This window comes from Lissotriton helveticus, chromosome 1_1 (genome assembly GCF_964261635.1).
Source record: "Lissotriton helveticus chromosome 1_1, aLisHel1.1, whole genome shotgun sequence".
Taxonomy (NCBI): Eukaryota; Metazoa; Chordata; class Amphibia; order Caudata; family Salamandridae; genus Lissotriton; species Lissotriton helveticus.
In genome coordinates this window covers 918,708,703-918,728,662 of record NC_136057.1, presented here as the reverse complement: position 1 = coordinate 918,728,662, position 19,960 = coordinate 918,708,703, and the positions used below count along the sequence as shown (strand labels likewise).

The 19,960-nt window shown below is 44.7% G+C and overlaps 2 protein-coding genes across 9 annotated transcripts in view; one reads left to right on the top strand and one right to left on the bottom strand.

Annotated features, from left to right (window-relative positions):
• Positions 1-16,524, top strand: part of GRIP1 (glutamate receptor interacting protein 1) — an 819,646-nt gene extending 803,122 nt beyond the window's left edge. For all 8 annotated transcript variants that reach the window (XM_078676427.1, XM_078676419.1, XM_078676408.1 and 5 more), the window contains 2 exons: positions 14,116-14,262; positions 14,744-16,524. In XM_078676427.1, the coding sequence (XP_078532553.1) occupies positions 14,116-14,262; positions 14,744-14,977 (381 nt within the window). In that variant the 3' untranslated portion in view covers positions 14,978-16,524. The remainder of the gene's footprint in view (positions 1-14,115; positions 14,263-14,743) is intronic.
• The window catches only part of HELB (DNA helicase B), a 362,767-nt gene continuing 359,194 nt past the window's right edge, over positions 16,388-19,960 (bottom strand). Inside the window, exon 13 of the mRNA XM_078676353.1 lies at positions 16,388-17,514. Within this exon, the coding sequence (XP_078532479.1) occupies positions 17,431-17,514 (84 nt within the window). The 3' untranslated portion in view covers positions 16,388-17,430. The remainder of the gene's footprint in view (positions 17,515-19,960) is intronic.

The window sequence follows — 19,960 nt, the reverse complement described above, 5'->3', positions numbered from 1 at the left end:
TCACGTTTGTTGGTATTTGTCCATGTGCTAATTGTACATGAGTTGTTTTCAGCAGGTAAACTTTTGCAATAATCGTAGTGGGCAATTTACAGCAACATACTCAATAGTTTTTATCTTCCATAAGTTTGTGGGCAAGTAGCATGGCATACACAATTTGCACTAGGGCAATTATCACAGGTGTGTAAGGGCAAATACCACCTGACTTGGAATCATATTTCGCAAGCAAAGAAAATCTTACATCTGAAACAGAATGAGCATTGTAGTTGTAATCAGGGCCACAGACCCTAAACCTAGATGGTGGATTGAGAAAGCATCTTCCACTTTCATTCCCTCCATACCTTCTTCCAGTTAGTTGCTCCAGGATAGGACCCTCAACTAGCGCTGTACTCCTTGGGAACCACCTCTACTACCAGAATCCCAAGTTCATCACCGGCAGACACTACATAAACCACTGAGAACCAAAAATGTCCTATAGTAGACAGAAACTCTATATCTCATCTCAACATGGTGGAGAAGTGTGGCTCAGTGGTTAGAGGCGGCAGACCCGGAAGCTGAGATCAGCCGTGGACCAGGGTTCGATTCCCCGCCTCGGCGGGTCTCGGGCTCAAAAATTCCACGGACTCGACAATTCTCGCTCCGGTGCCTACTCGACTCACGGGGTCACACTCTGCGACTCTGGGCAATAGCTTGCTTAATCTCCACTACGGCCCCTCGCGGCGGGATGCCTGGCTTTCACCTTGTGAATACCCTGCCGGGGTATCTCTCACAGGGGAATACCAGGACGGGTTCCCTAAGCAAGCGCCTTGAGACCCCTGGGTGAAACGTGCGCTATATAAATCGAAATACATTTACATTTACATTTACATGAGCACCACACATCTTAACAGCAGACAATTTTCTGCTCTGGGGGGATTTTAATTATCATATTGATAATTAAACTGACACCGATACAATGCTTCTCTTAGCAGCCATGGAATCACTGGGGCTCCATCAAATGGTATCAGGTCCAACTCATTTAGCTGGTCACACCCTTTGTCTAATATTTATAGATGCTACCAACCTAGTAGTGGACAATCCAGTCGCTCAGGCGTGGACTGACCGCTTCTCTGTAGATTTCTACTTGGACATTCAGAAACCTAAGGAAACCCTCAGTGAGACCATGAAACTCACGAGACCCTGGAGGAAGGTAGGGCCCTCCACCTTTCTCCCTGCTTTTAATCTTCCTACTATATCGGACTACAAAGACATCAATCTTGCACGAAAAGCCTTTGAAGACTCTCTTATGAAGGCATTAGACACCATTGCACTGCTAAAAAGATCAAAAGGGAACCCCGCCGCAAATCAGAGTAGGGAAGAGTTGCCTACAAATTAGCCCTAAGGAAATATCAAAAATATTATAACATTGCTAGAAGAACTCACATAGCTGAGAGAATGAATTCTGCAAAAATCTCTTTCCAGAGAGCTCTTTAAAATCCTTAAGAAACTCATAAACCCGAGCAGCTGCAATCCTACAACACCCACTTCTCAATCACATTGCGATGTGTGCTTTGAAGAAAAAAATTAACAATATCAAAAATCTCTTGCAAATAATACAATACCTATGACTCAGGAAGCTAAAATTCACTCTGTCTTCCACCCTTAAATGTTTCAATCCTGTTACAGAGGATCAAATACAGGCCCGGTTAAATACAATTAAAAAACGGTTCCCCGTCGGACCCTGCCCACCCCCCTCACGTGATTGCCACCCTGACCCATATTTTGCTTACTTCAATTACGGACCTATGCAATCTTTTTTTACAGTCAGCCACCATTCGACTTAAATGGAAGACAGCACACATCAAACCCCTTCCTAAAATACCCACGGCAGACCCACTGGACATGTTAAACTATAGACCAAAATCCCTACTTCATTTTATATCCCAAATCCTAGAGTCTCTAGTAAATCATCAAATAGCATCCTACCTTGAATCTAATCACCTGCTGGACCCCTCTCAGTGAGGTTTCCGTGCATCTCACCATCAAACTTGCCTTAGACCAGGGTTCCTCACTTATGCTGGTTCTCTTGGATCTACCAACGGGCATTTGATACCATCTCCCATCAAATCCTAGTACAAAGACTGGGGGGAGATTGGCATCACTGGTAAAGCCTTGGAATGGACGGATCACTCATCTAAATGTATGGTCTTGGATAAAGGGGTGCCTCAAGGTTCAATTCTGAGCCCCACTCTTCTCAATGTTTGTGGCTCCCCTAGCAAAACTCATCATGTCATGTGGCTTTGAAACCATCTCCTATATTGATGACACGCAATTGGTCATTACTATGGATTCAAACTCTACTCTTAACAAATTTAAATTCAAGGATTGTTTATTCAGTCAGTCAGTCAAATTTGCTTTATTCGAGATAAAAACGCATAAAAGCATAGTACATTTAAAAACCGTTTTGATCCACAATAAAAAAGAATGTATTTACAACCTCCAGTGCGTATGTGCTTTTTTCATAATTCAAAAAAAGAGACAATATTTGCACGAGATAATAAAAGAATAAAAGCGTCTTGACTTCAATAGTATTAAAAAGGGACAATAAAACCAATCAAAAAATTCATATAAGTATAAAACCAGTGAATGAATACCCATATAATATAATTGGGTCAGTCCAATTGTCTGGGGGGATAAAAACTAGGAAGCATAGATTATTCTCAACAGTCCTACATTCACAATAGGAATTTCTTTCTGATGAACCATGACCACCCCAAAAATGTAGCAACTGCCACAGAAATGACCGGTTCAGTGATAGTGCAAATTATTCTTAGAGCCACCTTACTCTCCCTCGTGCCAAGCAATTTGCACATCGCTCTTAGCCAGACACGTCGGGGGATTGAGTAGGCCCCGCAGACAAAGAGGAAATGGGCAATAGTCTCAATTTCATTTTTACAAGCCGGACAAACATTAGAATTAGCTTCACCCCATCTCCCTGTTAACGATCTGATTGGGAGCGACCCCACTCTGAGCTGGAAATAAAGTCTCCTGTCCTCAGGCTTAGTTATGATGTCCCAATAGGGCTCTAGTGTCGGGGAGACTTTTGCCTCCAAAAAGCGACCTTCCAGGGAGGAGGGATCCGCATCGTTCTAGTTTCGGCAGGCTACCAATTCCCAATACTTTGCTTTTATGATGTCTTTGGATGGGAACTGGGCTAGCTCTGGGTTCTCCCACAACCCCTTCATGCCCATTTTCTCTAGTAGTCTGCACAATTCCTTTAGCCAGCCTATCTTATGGAATTTGTCAATTTTAATTATTTTTAAAAAAAAACGCGCATAGTGAACAGGATCAGGAATAACCCAAATACGACGCCAAAATAAAATGGGTCGTAATCTAGCCATGTCTGATAGGGCTTTCCTGCCTAGTCCATAGCGTAGTGGCTTCATGGGTGTACTTTTAGGGAGGGCAGTAAGATTTCGCAGAAATTTATTTTCCGCGAGTGTTAGTGAGGCTATGTTTTCATAACCCCAAAGTTCGGCACCATAAAGATTGTTTATTAAAATCTACCTCATGAATGAATACAACGGAGATCCTTTTATTTGGAAAAGCCTTCTCAGTCTGGTCGGCAGACTAGTGCCCATTAGAGCTGGATTTACCACCTACCCCCCAAAAATATGTAAAGAACCTAGGAGCTCTTTTAGATGATAATCTCCCCACGAGCGAGCACCTTAAAAATCATCTCCGGAACCGGTTTTTGCCTCATGCGAATGCTTAAGAAAGTCTTTCAGTGGACCTCTTTACAGGCCCGGAAAACTCTAGTCCAAGCTCTGATAATGAGTTGCATTGATTATGGACATGCCTTATTGGTGGGAATAAATTAAACCTTTCTTGCTAGGTTCCAGGTGGTGCAGAACACAGCTGCATGCCTTATCGTAAACCTCCCCCGTCGCTCTCCAGCGGAACCCACATTACACTCCCTACATTGGCTACCGATTAAAAACGGGCCCTTTCCAAACTTTTGTCCAGTCTGCAAAACTCTGCATTGAAACGGACTGACTGTGTAACCTCAAAAACAACTTACAGCTGTATATTCCTGTCCGTCAGCTAAGATCCAGCGATCTATTATTATTACGCCCTAAACGTATCCGAACGACCAGGGTTGGGAGCCGCTCCTTTTCCTTCCTGGCCCCACATCACTGGAACCAGCTGCCTTTGTCCATCCGCACCTGTTCGGATCTCACTCTCTTTAAAAACTTTTGAAAACTTAGCTATTCAACATGCAACCTTGCCATCGTAATGTGAAATGTCCCCTGCAGCTCTGGCGCCTAGAGATTCCCTCTGGGATGATTTGTGTGCCCAATAAACAAATAAATTAAATTAAACATGTGTGTAAACCTACCCAATTTCCGAAAAAATCTTTCCCTCTGAACCCCTGCAGCTGCGTTGTCCCTGGCTCGAAATCCTCATTTCACTAAGTGTTCTTGCTATGCAGCCCTCTCACATATCGTCCCACTTGCTGCTAAGCCCTCTGTTGCACTCTTATGCTCTGAACGTTTACACTGTGAACCCGGTGGCAGTGGGTTCTAGGCTAGCTGCGTGTTTGTCGTTGTTGGCGGTTGGCTTTTTTGCTGCACAAATCTTATTTTAAAATTGTACCCTTACCATATTTTTATCTTGTGTTTTCTTGCCTGGCCCCCGCTCCCCTAGCCCCGGTCCGACACAGCTGAGTGCCGATTGATCGGAGGGCTGACGGGGTTGTGGGTCGCCATCTTGGGAGCCTTCTCCCAGGTCAGCGCTCTAGTCTCCTGCGCCTCTGACCTTCTTAAGCCCTCCCTCATGCGCACGCACAGCGGACGCTGTGAACCCGGTGGCAGTGGGTTCTAGGCTAGCTGCGTGTGTGTCGTTGTTGGCGGTTGGCTTTTTGGCTGCACAAATCTGATTTTAAAATTGTACTCTTACCATATTTTTATCTTCTGTTTTCTTGCCTGGCTCCCGCTCCCCTAGCCCCGGTCCGACACGGCTGAGTGCCTATTGATCGGAGAGCTGACGGGGTTGTCGGTCGCTTTCTTGGGAGCCTTCTCCCAGGTCAGCGCTCTAGTCTCCTACGCCTCTGACCTTTTTAAGCCCCCCCCTCATGCGCACGCTCAGCGGACGCGCGCAGCGGGCGCCAAAGGCAAGCCCGTCTGCGCCCGTCCGGGGCTAGGGGCAACTCACTATGCCCGTTTTCTTTCCTACTCTGCCGCACAACTCTGTTCTTATCAGGCTCCCTGGCCACTTCAACCAGCCTCCCTCACACGGGTCACAGAACTTGGCCTGGCTCGAGGTAGGCCCTCATGTATTCTTCCTGCCTCTCTGTCTTCTCTCTCCCCCCCTCTCCTGTCCTTTCCCAAACTCCTCCCTTCTCCAACCCTACACCTACCATCTCGGCTTTCCTTCTGAACACCAGGTCGGTGGTCAAGCATCAGCTTGAACTGTTTAACCTCTTGGATTCTCATAAACCAGACCTCTTGTTCCTGACGGAAACATGGTTTCGTACGGACTCACTACCCAGTGTATTAACAGCTCTTCCTCCCCCTACTTCATCCTCCGTGCCGATCGGCCGGAGGGGAAGACGGGGGGCGGGGTCGCCCTGATTGCCCGAACCGGTTTCCATTTCCAGGTACTTCCTTCCCCTCCCATATCAGCGGTTGACTACTTAGTCGTGCGTTCCGCTTCCTTTCAGACCCCCATCACGTGTGTGTTAATCTATCGCCCACCCCAGCCCAGCCCATGTTTTATCCCAGCCATCCAAGAGCTACTTGCCACATTGGTAGTTAATAATGCATCTGTTCTGGTTCTAGGGGACTTTCATTTTTGGCCCAATGACCCGGCGGAAGACGCCATGTCTAGAGATTTTACCCAGCTCCTTCTTAGTCTTAATTTTGTTTCTCAGGTTCACAACCCTACTCACTCCCGAGGCCACACTCTGGACCAAATTTGGACCCTCAATACCCCAGTCACCACCCCTACTGTTGCACGCTGTGCGTGGTCCCACCATTTCCTGCTTTCTTTTTTCCTGGACCTCAGCTTTGCAAAAAAAACTTTCTTCCCCAAAAACACCTGGGCCAGGAATTGGAGCAGAGTAGATATCCCTTCCCTCGGCGCCTCCTTGTCAGCCACCTGTCCTGATTTAGTAGGTCTCACTTTACCATCTCAAACAGCCACCCTGGACAGCTGGCTCTCGAGGGCCTGTGACCAAGCGGCCCCCATGAAGCGTGTCACAATTAGAAGGGCCCATCAGGCTAACAAGTGGTTCACCCCTGACCTCAAAGCAAAAAAACTTGAAGTGCGCCAAGCAGAACGAGCCTGGAGGCTTGCCTACTGTCCCACCCTCAAACTTTGTTATACTTCGACCCTTAATGAATATAAAAGAGACATCCTTCTCGCCAAGACCGAATACTTCTCGGGGAGGATTCTCGCAGCCGAGAGCCAGCCAAAAGAAATCTTTGCTACAGTTCATGAGCTGGCTTCCTCTGACAGGACATCTTCCAACCCCCCCCCCTCCCAGCTTCTTTGCGACTCTCTCAATGATTTTTTCATTGAGAAAGTCGCACTTATCAAGGCTAACATACCCCCCCCCCTTCCCCTACCTTTTGTGACTCCCAGCCGTCACCTAACAAGTCCGGCCTGACCTACATACCACCGTTGACCAAAGAAACCCTCCTCCCCCTGTTAGCCCGTGTTAAGTTAGGATCCCCTGCCGACCCTTGCCTGGCCCACGTTTTACGCAAGATCTTTTCAGATTGCTATCTGCCCCCCCTTACCCTTCTTAACGACTCCCTGGGCACTGTCCCTGTCCCCTATAAAGCGGCCACCATTATTCCCATCCTAAAAAAGCCTGGTGCCGATCCCTCTTCCCCTTCAAACTATCGCCCTATCTCCCTCTTTCCCTTCTTGGGTAAGGTCCTTGAGTCCTACGTCACCAAGGTGCTTAGCTCCTTCGTGGAAGACAGCGGCTACCTCGCACCGTGCCAGGCGGGTTTCCGCCCTCGGCACTCCACCGAGAAGGTGGTCGTTTCTGTCATAGACGAACTCAGGGAGGGGCTGGACTCCAACACCCCTCAGGCCCTCATTCTTTTAGACCTGTCCGCCGCCTTTGACACGGTTGATCATTCTATTCTTCTCTCCCGTGTCAAGGCGGCGGGCATAGGGGGCCCGGTGTTGGCCTGGCTCAGCTCCTTCTTGAGTGATCGCACCCAGGCCGTCCACCTTGCCGATTTTTCTGCTTCTCCGTGCAAGGTGCAGTGCGGTGTTCCTCAGGGATCGTCCCTTTCCCCCTTATTGTTTAATCTGTACATCTTCCCCCTTATCTCTGCACTTCAGGAGATGGAGGTCACGGTGTATAACTATGCCGATGACCTCCAGCTCATTTTCAATCTCTCTCACTCCTCAGCTACTGTTCATAATTTTCAATCTGTCATGTTGTTCATCAGGGACTGGATTAACTACAACCATCTGAAATTAAACCCTGATAAGACAGAGCTAGTCCTTACCGGTGGCAGTCGCAGTCCCTGGTCCCCCACTTTCTGGCCTCCCTCCCTGGGCACCCCCCCCCCCCTTCACCGTCGTCCTCTGTCAAAACACTTGGGCTCACTATAGATCAACACCTCACACTTCATTCCCAGATCAGCTCTGTAGTTTCCTCCTGTTTTTTTACCCTCTGCACTATTCGGAAAATCTCCTGATTTTTTTCTTTTTCAGCTCTGAAATTGATCCTAATGGCGATGGTTTTATCGTGATTGGACTACGGGAACATTGTGTACAACGGCGTTCCCGCCTATGCCCTTCGACGCCTCCAGCTAGTGCAAAATCAGGCTGCCCGCCTGATTCATGGGCTACCCAAATCCTACCACATTACTCCTATACTCAAATCACTACACTGGCTACCCATTAAAGAACGGGCTCTCTTTAAGCAGGGCTGTACGACTTTTCAGGCTCGGGCGGGGTCCGCCCCCGCTTTAATTTCTTCCGCTATTAAGGCCTACCGTCCCTGCAGAGAGCTACGCTCCTCTACCAAGCTTCTTCTCTCTGTACCCCGCTTCAAGAAAAGCAGGTCGGGAGGCTTGAAATTTTCTGTCCTTGCCCCCACTTTCTGGAACGCACTCCCCCCTGCTATTAGATCTGCTCCTTCTTACATGGAGTTTTGAAGGGCTCTTAAAACGTTCCTTTTCCTACAAGCCTTCCCATCCTAGTCCTATGCGCCCCCGCCCGTGGTTTTTCAGCATCCCTCCAGCGCCAAGAAACCGCTTGGTAGACGCGTGCTTTACAAATTCCTTTAAATTCAAATTCAAATTCAACTTCTCCTGCCTTGCCCAGTACCTTTTCTCCCCTAACTTGCTCAAACCATACACCCCTTTGTTAATTCCTCCCTTACCTAACAAAAGACTAGTACCCGACAATGACACTATGATCCAATAGATGTCACAAGGATGGTAGGGACTATCCAATGCCTCATATTCTTCCACTCCATGCATAAGTGCAGCCACATGATCACAGAAACACAATTGGGGCACACTCATCATTCCAACATACTCCACAACCATACACCTAAGCTGACGCGGGTAGGTGAAATCCATTGCCGCCATTACTCCCCAAGCCCTCTGGCCACGCCCACTCACATGCGGCCACGCCCCTTTTTTTTAAAAACGAATAAAAGTCGCGCTGATTACTAGCTCGCGCCAGAGGATACTGAAACTCCTGAGGCGGAAGCCGGGAGAGATGCTTGTGTTTTTGTAAAACTGTATATTGTTGAATCTTTGTTCTTACCTGATTTTAATCCTTGCTGGGCACTTCTCCCCTAAAGCCCTGTTGGATACTCCCTCGCAGCGGATACAAGCGCTGACGCGGGTAGGTGAAATCCATTGCCGCCATTACTACCCAAGCCTTCTGGCCACGCCCACTCACTCACGTGAGGCCACGCCCCTTTTTAAAAAACGAATAAAAGTCGCGCTGATTGCTAGCTCGCGCCAGAGGATACTGAAACTCCTGAGGCGGAAGCCGGGAGAGATGCTTGTGGTTTTGTAAAACTGTATATTGTTGAATCTTTGTTCTTACCTGATTTTAATCCTTGCTGGGCACTTCTCCCCTAAAGCCCTGTTGGATACTCCCTCGCAGCGGATACAAGCGCTGACGCGGGTAGGTGAAATCCATTGCCGCCATTACTCCCCAAGCCCTCTGGCCACGCCCACTCACGTGAGGCCACGCCCCTCCTCCCACCCCATAACAATGTGCAATCCTCGGACGCGCAGCGGATGAGCGCAGCGGGCGCGCCGTCAGGCAAGCCCGTCTGCGCCCGTCCGCGGCCGGACGGGGCCAGGGGCACAGCACTATGCCCATTTCGTTTCTTATCCCCCCGAAACACTGTGTGCCTATCAAGGACCTTGGGGCTTGACGCAAGCAGCACTGGACCATATTGTTGAGGCCGGGATCTCGTCCTCACCCTTCCCCCTCTCTGCCACCTAACTTACCCTCATTAACTCGACCCCCCGCTTGCACTGACTCTTCCACCCCTCAAATAAGCGACACATCGATTATATCGGTCTTCTTACTGAACACTCGGTCAGCAGTGAAACATCACCTTGATCTGTTTATTTTCCTGGACACTCATAAACCTAAATTACTGTTCCTCACGGAAACCTGGTTTTGCCAGGATTCCCTGCCTAACTTGCTTGCGGCCTTGCCCTCCTCTTATTATGCGCTCCGGGCTGATCACCTCCCGGCAAAGCAGGTGGGGGAGTGGCTTTGATCATTCGCTCTGATCTACACTTCCAATTATTACCTCATCCTCCTATTCCAGCGGTGGACTATCTAGTCGCACGCTCCAATTCCTTTCAGACACCAATCACATGTGTTCTGATGTATCACCCTCCCAACAATATGTCTCATTTTCTCCCAGCTTTCCAGGACCTGCTTGCTACATTAGCCGTAAACAACTCAGCGGTCCTGGTACTTGGAGACTTTAACTTTTGGCCAACGGATCCGGCTGAAGACGCCCTTTCCAGAGACTTCACAGAATCACTTCTTAGTCTAAACTTCATATCCCACATTCACACTCCAACCCATGTCCAGGGCCATATTTTAGACCAAGTTTGGTCCCTTAACATCCCTATTCATGCCCCTACCGTTACTCCTTGTTTGTGGTCTGACCACTACCTGATTTCCTTCTCTTTGGATCTAAGCCTGACCACAAAATCCCCCCTGCCCAAGAACATCTGGGCTCGTAATTGGGGCAAAGTCGATATTCCAGCACTCTGCTCCTCCTTATTAGCCTCTAGCCCAGCCTTGGAAGAACATACCTCACTGCCTCAGGCTGAAACTCTAAATAAATGGCTGATTAACGCCTGTGATCAACTGGCCCCATTAAGATGCATTAGGGTAAGACGTGCCCATGACGCCAACAAATGGTTCAGCCTAGAACTTAAGGAGAAAAAACTGGCTGTCCGCCGCGCCTGGAGACGCACCTATTGCTCTGCCTCTAAACTAGTGTATTCTTCCACGCAGGCAGAGTACAAAAAAGCCATCTTAGGTGCCAAAACTTCCTATTTTTCGAATAAGATCCTCTGGGCAGAGAACCAACCCAGAGAAATTTCCGCTACAGTCTTCGAACTGGCCTCTTTGGACAGGACCACCTCCAAGCCGGTACCCTCCCAGCTCTTGTGCGACTCGTTGAACAATTTCTTTATCAACAAAATTATAGACATCAAGGCCAACATTCCTCCTCCCTCTCCAGCATTCCTATCCCCTGATCCCCCACCCAACACCTATCACCTCGACCATATAGCCCCGCTGTCTAAAGAAATCTTTCTCCCTCTGCTTTCCTGCGTCAAGTCGGGTTCCCCTTCCAACCCCTGCCCGGCCCATATCCTGCAAGACATCTTTCTAACTTGTCCTTCCCCTCCCCTCACTTTTCTAAATGAGATCATCAAGTCAGGTACCGTCCCTACATGTCACAAAGCAGCCACCATTATCCCTATCTTAAAAAAACCAGGCGCAGATCCCACAGCACTTGCAAATTTTCGGCCGATTTCTCTTCTTCCCTATCTAGCCAAAGTCCTTGAACGCCACGTTACTAAGGTCCTCAGTTCCTTCATTGAGGACAGCTGTTACCTTGCACCCTGCCAAGCCGGGTTCCGCCCTCTCCATTCCACTGAAAAAGTGGTGGCATCTGTCTTAGACACACTCAGGGAGGGGCAGGACACGAATCTTCCTCAGGCATTGGTTTTGCTTGACTTGTCGGCCGCCTTCGACACGGTGGATCATGCCATTCTTCTTTCCCGTGTCGAGGCGGCAGGCATTGGAGGTTCGGCCTTGGCCTGGTTAAGATCATTTTTGAGTGACCGCTCTCAGGCAGTCAACCTGGCGAACTTTTCCTCCCAGCCCCGCAAAGTTCAATGTGGCGTCCCCCAGGGATCTTCTCTTTCTCCCCTTCTTTTTAATTTATATATCTTTTCACTCATCTTTGCACTGCAGAGGATGGAGGTCACGGTGTTTAATTACGCCGATGACCTCCAGCTCATCTTTAACCTCTCTGATTCCCCTAACTCTATCTATAATTTTCAATCAGTGATGGTCTTTGTCAGGGATTGGATGAGCTTCAACCACCTTAAGCTCAACCCTGACAAGACCGAGCTCCTTCTCACTGGTGGTAAACTCAATCCCTGGTCCCCCTCGTTCTGGCCCCCTCCTCTTGGTCCTTTCCCTTCTCCTTCTCTCTCTGTTAAGACCTTGGGGATCACTCTCAACCATCAACTCACTCTACATTCTCAGATAAGCACGGTGGTTTCCTCCTGTTTTTTCACCTTGCGCACCATTCGGAAGATCTCATGGTTCTTCTCTCTCTCAGCTCTCAAATTGATTGTGATAGCTATGGTCCTTTCCCGTTTAGATTATGGGAATGTCCTGTACAATGGGGTCCCTGCATATTCCATCTGACGGCTGCAACTGGTGCAGAACCAAGCCGCACGCCTTGTACACGGCTTGCCAAAATCACATTACACCACTCCCCTCTTAAGATCCCTGCATTGGCTCCCTATTAGAGAAAGGGCCCTTTTTAAGATGGGATGTATGACGTTTCAGGCCCTTACAGGAACAGCTCCTTCTTTTATTAGGTCCAAAATCGTACCCTATATCCCTAGCAGACAACTGCGCTCTTCTTCTCTGTCCCTCTTGGTGGTGCCCAGGTTTAAGAAGAGCAGAATGGGAGGCTCTAAGTTCTCTGCCCTGGCTCCGCAATTTTGGAACTCTTTACCTCTCCAAATGAGATTAACATAATCTTACCTGGAGTTCCGCAGCTCCCTAAAAACCCATTTGTTCTCGCAGGCCTTTAAAACCTAAATCCTTCCCTTTTTCACTCAGGAACCATTCTCTATCCTCATTAGCGCCATGAAACCGCCTGGTGTATGCGCGCTCAATAAATATTTTTAAATTCAAATTCAGATACAATGTTAATATGAAGCTTATCCTCTTGATCCTTCACATAGCCTAGTAGCCGTTCTGGCCATAACTTAATTCCTTCATTTCCATCATTAATAGATTAACGATCGGAGGAGCACAGAATTGTAAAGCCATCTATTAATGATGGAAATGAAGGAATGAAGTGGTTACACACCTGGAAGTTGGTCACACTGTGGGAACCAAACACAAATAAAATGAATGATTCATGAAAACTGGAATTTCTTGCTTATAAAGATGGATAGAATAAAACTATGATAATATTGATTGAGGGGAGACACCACACAGTACCTGAAGTAGTGCTTAAAGGGACGCATGTAGTTTTCTATACATGTATATGGTGTTTGACTTTGCATCACCCATGAGCACACTAATCAGTGGAAATTTGATTAACTATTTATAAATTGAAGTATATTGATTAGTGCACATGTTTTTTTTCTAATTGTGAGTCCTACTAGCCTTGCTACAGCAAAAACGTCAATTTGAGGGGCTTTACTGTTAGGACACGTGAAAACACATGTCCCACTTTTTAGTTCAAACCCTACCAGACAGTGCAGTTGTCTGGTTTCCTAACAACTTCTTGTGGGCATACTGAAAGCTACCCTGGGAATGCATTTCACTCATTGTAGACCATTGGCTGTGTGGTTTTTAACTCCCACTTGCTACATTCTACGACACACCACTGAGGCACTCTACGCCACTCCACGACCAGCCCAAGATGTACCTTCTCTACACTACTCCAGTCACCCCAAACTACCCATCCTGCTCTGCTTCAGTCTACCCCACTGCAATCTCAACCAACCCACCACAATTTACTCTACCCCAATCTACACCACTATATCACAACCCACTCCACTCTACCGCAGTCTACCCGACTGCACTGCAATCTAACCCACTTCAATCAACTCCACTCTAATTGGCCCCTTATTCCAGTCTACCCCACTCCAATCCCCACTTAAAGCTACCCAACCCCACCACAATCTACCCTACTCCAGTCTACCCCCATCCGCTCTACTCCACTTACTTTTTGCTGTGCTGAATAGAAGCCACACTGGTGTAAAACATGGCTCAAACACATTGCCAAAGCCAATAGCTCTTGTTTTAATTTGGCAACAAATCCCTATGTCAGAAAGTCTAATGCTTCAGGCTTCCACCAGCAGGGTGAACTCCAATTCATTTCTAATGGCTCCACCATATAGAGAGTCGAAAGAAATCAAAGTATTCAGGAAACTGATGTTTGCCTTGGCCAGTTTATCCCTCCTGTTAGTCAATGCCAAATGTTTCCCGGGGAGATAGTCCCATCCTTTATGAGACAAGATTGGTAATATCTTGCTGGCAGTCCCTGAGGAATTAAGGACCAACCTAGCTCAAACCATCCAGGATGGGCAAGTGGCCAAGATGTTGCCAAATAGATTATCCGTTCTGGAATGGACACTATTATTGATCCTAACAGATTTCAAGCTCTCCTATAAACTACGTAACTAAAGTTAAAAGTAGAGGAAACCAAGTGTAAGGAATACCCTTCCCACACTAAAAATAAAACAATACACTGTCTACTAACATGAATTGATTGTTTAACTTATGTTATATGATTGCTTCCAGTACAGGAGTCTTTTATAATTCAGTTTTGTTTCTTTTTTTAATGCACAGGTATCTTTGTATAAAGATTCAGAAGCGGAAGACTTTGGGTTTAGCGTTGCAGATGGTCTGCTTGAAAAAGGAGTATATGTAAAAAACATACGGCCAAATGGACCAGGCGAGATGGGAGGTCTCAAATCGTATGATCGGCTTCTGCAGGTTTGCATGCTTTTGCAAATGCTATATAGTTAAGAGGAATTCTGTCATAATAGGATCCGGCTTCAAAAGCGCAAAATGCAACATTTCTGAAATCCTCACCCATAACCACCTACTTACTAGAGAGACATACTAAAACATGTCAGCCCACTTAATTGCTGTCCTTCAAAACAGCCCCCCTCCCAATTCTTATATGTATAACAGGTTTTACTACATAAGAAATGCATGTATGTTCTTTTAAATTGAGATAGCTGGTAAATCTGCCATTATTTCATTAACGATTTTTTAAAATTTATTTTTAGATCAAGGCACCCTTGTTCACCTTTAAAATGTTTTTTTTATCATGGGTGCACTAAGTTGACGTGCACCATGGCTTTATTTCTAGGCTAGTTCATATTTATCACCATCTGGGTTAATTCCTAAAAAGTATTCAGAATTATTGTATGTGTTTAATCACAGTGCCTTTTATTTATTTCCAATCCAGGTGAACCATGTTCGTACTAGAGACTTTGACTGCTGCCTAGTTGTGCCCTTAATAGCAGAGTCTGGAAACAAACTCGACTTGGTAATTAGTAGAAACCCACTGGCTTCTCAGAAGATGATCTCGGATCAACAGAGTTTATTAGCAGGGGAATGGATTGAACAAAATAATGCCTTCCATCAACAAACCGGGCGAATGTCCAACACAGAGATGAGAGATCCCACTAACACATTATAGCAAAAGTGATTTTCTGAAGTGGACTCTAAGTGAACACATGGTGCTAAATACCAGCCACATAATTTGTCTGTGACGTTTAAGACACAGATGAAGGAAATTATGTGGCATGGAGGGTAAACAGCGGTCTTTGAACATTTCTCACAAAAAAACTCACGGTTTGCCATGATGATTACTCATAAAGCAGACTTCCGAACAATTTGTAACCACTAAAAATGGAATGGAAGTGCCATTCCAAGCCTGGCATCAGAGCTCTCTCTGGTTCCACAAAGTCAAGAGAACTAGAACATGGAAAACTGGCTTTGAATGACCTCAGTTCTTCAAAGAGAAAGATGTGAAACTATCGAAGATCTAATGCTTATGTCCTTTCTTTATCTTGGCAGCATAATTATTTTTTTGTATTGGAACCCAGGCTGTGTCACTCACTGGCTGTTACGATCTTATTTCCTTCAACCAGTTCTATTTTGGGGAATCTCAGTTATGAAATAGTGTACCGAACATTTCTTTTGTAAATCTGACCCTTGTGTTAGTACCGAGTTTAACTGTTGCGTGTATTGGCCATCTTGCCGGTGTATGAGTGCTGACTGTAAATAGGTGCAGATGAGGATACTGTTTTATGTACTGAAAAGTGTATGTAACCATGATAGGTAGATAAACATGAATCTCCCTATGCAATGGTGTACAGGGCAAGAAAAGCCAAACAATATGTAGTCTGATCCATTGGTACACTGGACATGAGCTTTCTGTTTTATTTCACTAAGAGTTTAGATGCTTAATGGACATTTAAGAAATTTATTTTTTTAATGTAATTGTAGCAAAAGGAGGGCTAAACGAACATATTACAAGGTCCCACACTGATGATCCTCGTAAATAAATAGCTGCTTTGTTCTCCTGGGGCAGTCATCTAAAATGATGCTTGGACCTGTGAACTACATTTTATTCTGAGCCATGGCTTTTATGTTGCTTGTCTTGGTTTTAGACACGCAAACTTTAATTATGTTTTATATGTTTGTTTGCCAATTCTGCCCCGTTTTGTAAAGCAATAAAAACTACAAGTTGTATTTTTTTTGTCCTCTTTTGCTCACCAGCATTTCGTTGGCTTTGCTCTGGCATTCAAGATGTTTATTATATATTGTCATTTTGTAATTATGATCAAGAGCTGTATGTGAACCCACATCTATATCTATGGCCTTTTGTAATCAGTTTTATGTTGACGTTTCTGTTGAAACCTAAAAAAAAAATCTCTCAACAGTTGAACAAGTTGCTTTGCCTCAATGTCTTCATATTTCAGCACTGCCGGTGAAAACAGTAGATTAATACTCAGATCTTGTAGGAACCCTCCCTCCTCTTTCATCAAGACAGTCTCTTAAATATGTATTTTTGTTTGTAACAAACAAGTATTAAACTGTAAAGTATTTTTGTACAAATTTAATCCTTAAATGGCATGACATTTCTCGTCTATGTATGGTTTTAAAAAATCAACCTATTGCAATTTGTATGAAAATAGTTCAACTATCAATTGGAATAAACAGTGATTTGAAGACAAACGAGTGACATAAAATGTTCAGTGGTATCACTACTTCAAGTCCAGCTTTGTTATTTGAAAGGATAATCGAATCAACAACGCATCACAGGAAGAGTATATTTTTTCAATGAGCGCAAAACATTCTTAAAGTTTCCGCAATAAAAGGTATACACATTATGAATGATGGTTACAAATAAAGTATTGATAATCAATATAAAAACAGAAGCGGCAGGCTTAAATCTAAGATTACATTAATTTGCAGTTAACTTTCCTTCCTCGAAAATCAAACTATCTAAATATTTTTAAATGTGCAATATCATTTTGGAACCTTCATTTACTAAGTCATTTCCCCTTTAAACTATGACCTCCTGACAGGCTGAAGTCGCAAACATTCCCCAGCAAAATAAAAATCTGCATTAATACCTACTAAAGTTAATAGATTCAAGAAGATCAAAATCCCCAGCCTCTAAAATTGAAGAAAATGACAACATTGATGTGTTGGAAGGGTATATCACCACGGAAACAAAAAAACAACAAATGAACGTGCATTCTGGCGTCGAGGGTTCTTCAACAGAAAATCGATGTGCAAAGTTTTGTTTACCTTAACAGAGTGAATGGCAGAAAAAAAGAAATCAATATGGTGAGTGTACAGAAATATTTGGAACCAATTCAAGAAAGGGAAATGCATACATTTAAAAATAAGAAAATGGTAAATCCTGCTAATCGTCTGTTATCAGGACATCTGATCAGTACATTCAGAAAAACGATATGTGCATAGGCATGGTTCACTTGCATCTTCCAGACGCAGCAAAAAAGGATGGATCTCCAAGGTCTTGCTCATAACGGAAAGTAAACAGCTCCAGCCTTTGTAATGTACAGATTCAACTGTCCAATAAAGCATCTTTAAAATAAAATCTTGGCTTTTTAGCGTTTAAAAAAGTTTTTTGGGGCAAACAGTTGTCAAAGACAAATCTCTTAACCTGGTGCATCCAAGCGGTGATTCATCCAAAGTGACCTATTAAAAGTAGAAAAATATTAGGTACATGTCTGTCACACAGTGTCACAGAACAACTTTCAATGTTTATGCATATGTATTCATTCAATTTAAAGGGCAGACATTCTGCATAGAAGGCTAGGGGTCACCAATGTATGTCCAGAAGGACCTGATTCGTTACAGATTTTCAGGACAACTTCTGACTAGATAACATGAGTTTCAATTATTTGTAAGTAAATTTATCACAAGTGGCTATCCTCAAAATCAGGCATAGATCCAGCCCTGCTAGACCCACATTGGACACCGGTGCTGAAAGCTAGTAGTTGGTCTTAAAATGCAAAAAAAGGTTATCTAATGGTTTTAGGATTAGTATAATTATAAGAAAGCGATATGCCTACAGGGAAACCTCACTGAATAACACATCTTGCAATGTAAACTCAAAACTCATTTACCTTTCTCACTCAGCTAGGCTGTTTAATATATTTAATTTATGGTTATTATCAAACAATTTTTACAACTACGGCTCTGATTACGAGTGGATCGGTGTTCTTCCCACCCCTGCGTAAATCTGTTTGAGCATCGATCAGATTTACAAGTTGGGTGATATTTACTGTATTGGGTCATTAAGGGGATTTTTTTTACTTCTGTTGAATAACATGAAGAAGTATACCACATTACATGTACCACATTATCATAAAGTTGGCGAGCATCGCTCGGAGAATCAACAATAAGTCTAAAATGGGAGTTTTAAATATCTCACACTTCGTTAAATTTGTCAAACCTTACGTGGGGAAATATAACAAGAAAAAGTATATGTTATGTACTGTATTACGCAAATTTTGTCTGAGAAGCACCAACGCCAGCATTTTATCCCCCAGAGACTCATAATAGGTGCTATTTATTCCAACTAATAAATAACATTTCTCAGGTTATCGTTATTTAGCTGGTGTGATGAAAACCATCTGAATTCCTACAACCTCGGAAACAAGGCACATATAGGGTACATGGGGCCTCATTCACGAGGCCCCTAGCGGCACTTTTGCGCCACCAGTGTCACTTTTTTGACACTCCGGTGGCGCAATGTGCTGTAGCATATTTACAAGGCCATGCAAAGCCTCTTTGCATGGCTTTTCATGGCCTTGCAAATATGTGCTGCTTTAAAGCAGAACACTGCGTAAAAGGGGTGTTCCATGGGTATTGCTATGGGTGTTCTCACGCAAAAACCATGGAACCTGAATCAGTCCCATTTTACAAGGAATCGTAAACCTGGGCAAGTGTCAGATTTTAACGCCACCAGGGTGGCGTTTGGGAGGCACAACAAGGAGAAATATCCTTATTTTTATCTCTTTCTTTGCGAGCTACATTCTGCAGTACACATAGAGAAAAACATCTCTCGTGATTGTTTTTGTGCAGGAAGATGTCCCTCACTGCACAAAAACAGTCACCTCTACAACGCAGACACCCTTGCACTATGGCACAAGGGTGCCAGCGTTGGCATATGGCAACCCACTGTGTGCCAACGCAGGGGAACAGAACAGGAATGTGCCATATCTCATAAATACGGCGCATTCCTGCCCTTTTCTTTTGACACAGGGCAGTGCCGCAAGATTCCTTGTGACACTGCCCTGAGCAAAGACCTCATAAATGAGACCCACGGTTTCTTCGTTTTTGACATTTTAGATTTTTCATGGGTAAGTTGTTTCAGTACTTAAAACGCTTTGTCAATTGCCCGTTTGATGGGAAGCAGATCTACTATCAAAGATCACATTTGGAACTGATGGTGGCAGCACAAGATACAAGCCAGGCTTGGAATGAATGTGCTGCAACATGCCATGTGCAGATTAATGTTATTTGTTGAGTTGTCTGGGCACAAGGCAAGAGGAGCAGTACACCAGGATGTTTGCTTTGAAATGTCCGTGATCAACAAATGGCACATCAAGCCTAACTTTCATAACCTGGAATAGGAAAAATCTGTATTGAAGCACTTTCATATTGTATTACCAACCTCCCCAGTAGTTAGAAAATGTAATAACATTCAGCTAATAAGGTCACTCTATGTATATTACTGGACAAAAAATGATGAATGTACAGTGAGTGCTAATCTAAAGCTAATGCCAGTAGAAGAAAATAACCTTCTACAGAGAACAAAGTAGACTGGGAAAGCGAAAAGATTTTTGTCGACCAGAGGGTACTTGAGTACGATATGCATATCATGAAATATATATTTATTTTTAAAGTGATAGCTTGTGATGTATTGCCTCATTACAAGTTGCCTGGATTTAGGTGTATGGATATTAGGGACCCGGAATCTTGCTTTCAGCAAGTATACTCTCCCCTAAAAACAAACAATATGCTGTTTTGTCCCCAGAAAGGGTAATAACTACGTCGACCTAGAGTAACAGATTGTTTCCCACGATTAAAGGGACAAATCTCCTAACATTTACCATTCGCAGGGAGCAGGTGATAA